The 4,115-nt window shown below is 43.5% G+C and overlaps 1 protein-coding gene across 1 annotated transcript; it reads right to left on the bottom strand.

Moving 5' to 3' along the window:
* Positions 1 to 356: 356 nt before the first annotated feature.
* LOC134446750 (uncharacterized) lies at positions 357 to 2,882 on the bottom strand. The gene is made up of 3 exons (XM_063196050.1): positions 2,283 to 2,882; positions 1,978 to 2,145; positions 357 to 476 (listed from the first exon to the last, which is right to left on the bottom strand). Exons 1-3 carry the CDS (start codon positions 2,784 to 2,786, stop codon positions 357 to 359), a joined length of 792 nt encoding a protein of 263 aa, XP_063052120.1. The 5' UTR covers positions 2,787 to 2,882.
* Positions 2,883 to 4,115: the final 1,233 nt, after the last annotated feature.

Genomic DNA, 4,115 nt, shown 5'->3' with positions numbered 1-4,115 from the left:
CTTTTTGGCAAAATCTGTGAAACTGACACGGATTTCGTGTCCCAAAGATCCGTGTCCATTCCACAGAATTCTGAGAGATCAGGCTGAAGAGACAGTCCTATGTTGGATAATGAGCATTATGGAGCTTATGGAGGGATTTGCTAGTTACAATAATCAAGATAAGCAGTGACAAGGATGGAGATTGTGTGGGAGCTGAGGGATGGGCAGAGATGAACATTGTTACGCAAATGAAAATGTGCAAACCATGTTATATTATTAATATGAGTGAAGTGATAGAGCTACCAAGGTCACCTAGACCGTTGACCCAGAGGGAGGGGGAAACAAATGAACTCAGCTTTGGATGATGTATTGTACATTTATGGATGGTAACCAGTACTTACATTGAATGTCTGAAAGAAGGCAGATCCATCTTCTCGCAGGTACACCGGCAGGGCACACAGCGACAGGGTGCGTCTCGAGATGACATCATGTTCTTCCTTGATTGACAAAAATAAAAATTGCACAAATATATAGTACTGCCATGTAGACCCTCTCAAAAATACACTGCTCCAAAAAAATAAAGGGAGTACCAAAACCAAAGCAATGTAACTCCTGTCATACAATCATACTTCTGTGAGATCAGTTGAGCAGCACTACCCAAGTCACTTCAGTGCCCTCATGGTACTTCCTGGGTTGGGACTGTAACAAAATCCACGTGACAAAAAAATTGGTCAGAAAGGATGAAAAATGGAGGACACCATCTGCAGAATTACTATTTTGGGCCGTTTTTTGGTGATTACTTCTAATATACATCTACTCATTGCTTATTAAATTGGCACAACAGTAGGCAAAATGAATTGGCTTTGAATGTTGGTTCCTAACTGGACAGGCTGATAAAAGTATAATTGACGTGAAGTTCCATTGCTTGGTTTTGGTGTTCCATTTTTTTGAGTAGTGTATGACCACCATCACCTAACAGATTCTTAGGCATGTCTGTGTAATAACAGATGTAGAACACTAGATTTAATGTAAACTACCTTTGTCTATTGACATGAATCAGTCCATTGCTTGAATGTATGTCCAAGACAATTAAAGACAAGGACCAATTAAAAGAATCTGAATGACCAGCAATTGGTGACAAGGTAATCAGCAAATGATCCACCTGTACCATGATGATGACGCCCAACATGAACAACCAGCATTAAAGGAGAATTCCTGTCGATTTCAACACGCAGATGTAATGCTCACGCTATTCTTGACATGCCATTACAAATGCAGCATTTGCTTTTCAGCCCTTTTTGAGACTCTGACCCCACTAACGGGGCCGTGTCTTGTTTACATACCAATAACATCCAAAAGGTTATGCAACATCAGCAGACACCTTACAACACATTACAGGACCAGAACAAAAAAGTTGCTGTGTCATCAGGTACTAACAAGTCAAGGGTAGCATCAGCAATACAACTGAATGTTGACATTGGCAGGACTCCTACGTAAGTTTCAAAAGATTGACTGCGACATCTGGTGTTCTAGTTCTATGAATAACACAAAGTAAGAAAAATGTGAACTCATAATGCTTGTCTGCACTGAATGCTCAATAAACCAGTGTGTCCCACAGAGCATTTGTTAGTCACGGTGGTTGGGGGATGGGCGGTATCATAAAGAGCTCTTTAAATCTAAGTCGTATTAATCTTAATTTTCATCAATGCAAGTTGCTAAAACACATATGGATTGGCCAAAATACTTGCTTTTGCTTTTTTTTTAAAGATATTTTCTGGGGCTGTTTGCCTTTATTCGGGACAGGACAGTGAAGGATAGACAGGAAATGAGTGGGGACAGAGACGGGGAGGGATCGGCAAATGACCCAGGCCGGATTCGAACCCAGGTCGCCGGCATGATAGTAAAGTACCCTACCGTTAGAGCCACGGTAGGGCCAATACTTAGATATGCTTGATGTAAAATGTGGTCATGGACATGCCAAGTTAATCTTAGACATACCTGAAGATCATAAGCGGCGAGGGTAGCCCGTAGAGCCTCCGCCAACTTGCCGGTGCGTACTGCCTTTTGTCTGTATAAGTTGAGGAGTCGTGGTGTGTGTCTGTCAAGTTCAGCGTAGAATGTGCTGCGCAGGTTCACATTAGTGATACGATGGAATTCTGAGAGAACCTGCAGACATATAAAACACAAACACAAACATATAGACAGGATCAATACATGTTTTTTGGGGGTTTTTTTAGATTGCAGTCACACGCTGAACACCATCACAACTGATTTGAGTTTGGACAGACAGAAAAGCATGTTACCTGCGATTCCAACTGCAGAGCTGGCCAGCTGCGCAGCAAGTCCTTTACTGGCAATTGACTTTTGATGATGTCTTGTCGTCGTAAAGCGAAGGTTGTCTGCATCAGCTTTTCGATGAATTGCAAATTCTTCTCCGACTTGTCAGTCTCTTCAATTATCTCGAGTCTCATCAGGTCAAGACTGGCCTGGTTTTCACCAGTTGGGAAGTTGGGTAGGAAGTTCACTTCCGACCTACGAGCTCGCTTAATATTGGCATGGGGGTGATCGCTGTCAGGGTTGTTCTTGCTTCTCTTTCCTGCATTGATGGACACCTCAGCACACCCCGATTTGGCCAGTTTCTGTCTGTAGTTACCCATCTTGAAGGCCAAACTGACCTTCCAGCCGTACCAGCCAGTCTTGCTTCCAAGTTCTTTGAGGCATGGGTGGGCAGTAATCAATGCTTCCGAAGCCTTACAAAGATCAGTATTGCTAGGGTATGGCTTGAAGCTGTAAATAGTCTGTGCCATTATTTCGAGCACATTGTGCTTCTGGGAACGTGTTAATCTAGTTGGCTTGCCAGATGTCTGGAAGACGAAGTTACCCTGGTCAAGGACATGCTCAACTTCGTGGTTGAATGTTGGAACAGGAAAAACATCAGACCAATTCTTTTGCCGCTGACTAAATGGTACATGGGGCAGTATGTCAGTGTCAGAACTGCCACAAGAAGAACTATCGTCACTCTCCAACCTAATCACTTTCAGTGTCCCCTTCTCTGGCAGCTCATCTATGTCCACTAGGACACTTAATTGCCCATCAAAGTCAGGGTCTTCGTATTGGATGGTGAAGTCACTACCATCGAGTCTTGGCTTGAATTTGTACTGCATTATAATTTTCAGCTCTTCCACAGACTTTGGGCGGCTATTTAGAGTGAGCTTCATGGCAGTATCTGTGTGCAGATAAACACGGAGCAGAAACTTCTGGGGGGCTGCCATCTCTTTTCGGTTTTTGACACTGAAAAAGTAAATGAAATATTTAAGTGTCAAGCATTAAAGAAACAATTTAATAAATACACCATCAAAAGGAATGAAGCCCAAAAGGTGAGGACATATTTCTCAGTTAATGAATATATATCGCCTCTGTGCACCCATGAACTGTCTGCATCTACAACCTCTTGCATGCGCGCGCGTGTGTGTGTGTGTGTGTGTGTGTGTGTGTGTGTGTGTGTGTGTGTGTGTGTGTGTGAGTTCAGTTACCTGATGCTGGGCTGCAGCTGAGGGGCTTCAGCAAGAACTCTCAGTGGGCTGGAGGGCTACTGCCGCTGTTAGCAGGGAACAACAGACTAAACAGCTAGAGCCTCTACAAGCCAGAGTCCGAATCAGGATCTATGGACAAAAAAAAAAAAAAAACATAAAAAAGGTGACAAATGAAGGACGCAGGGGACACTATACTCGAGAGAGAGAGAGAGAGAGAGAGAGAGAGAGAGAGAGACAGAGAGAGAGACAGAGACAGAGAGGGAGTGGCAGTGTATGGCAGGGATAAGAATGCCACACATTTTGTCAGGTAAAGAAAGGTTCTTGTTCAGAGTTCAGTTCCACCCCTGGTGTGGTCATTAATAGCACACAGAGGGGAAAGTCAGGCAACAAGTCTACCAGCAATGGGGGAATACAGTGTTCATGTTATGTTCAAAACACATCTTTAATCAGTCCGTATACCTAGATTATGAGTCTTAGGTTGGTGTGTGTGTGACAGGGCTTGACATTAACTTTTTCGCTTGCCGGCCACTGTGGCTAGTGGTTTTCCCGAGTCACTAGCCATCCAGCTATTCTACTAGCCACATTTTTTTTTTATCATGACGC

The sequence above is a fragment of the Engraulis encrasicolus genome, chromosome 4 (genome assembly GCF_034702125.1).
Source record: "Engraulis encrasicolus isolate BLACKSEA-1 chromosome 4, IST_EnEncr_1.0, whole genome shotgun sequence".
Classification (NCBI taxonomy): domain Eukaryota; kingdom Metazoa; phylum Chordata; class Actinopteri; order Clupeiformes; family Engraulidae; genus Engraulis; species Engraulis encrasicolus.
The sequence above is the reverse complement of the archived record's forward strand: the minus strand, read 5'-3'. Positions and strand labels throughout refer to the sequence as shown.

What these genes read in the sequence shown, in the direction of transcription:
- LOC134446750 (XM_063196050.1), bottom strand. Translation starts at nt 2,786, where the DNA reads ATGGCACAGACTATTTACAGCTTCAAGCCATACCCTAGCAATACTGAT. An exon ending in CTCTGCAGTTGGAATCGCAG is followed by an intron (nt 2,146 to 2,282) that starts GTAACATGCTTT and finishes ATATGTCTGCAG; the next exon opens with GTTCTCTCAGAATTCCATCG. An exon ending in TCGCCGCTTATGATCTTCAG is followed by an intron (nt 477 to 1,977) that starts GTATGTCTAAGA and finishes TTGTCAATCAAG; the next exon opens with GAAGAACATGATGTCATCTC.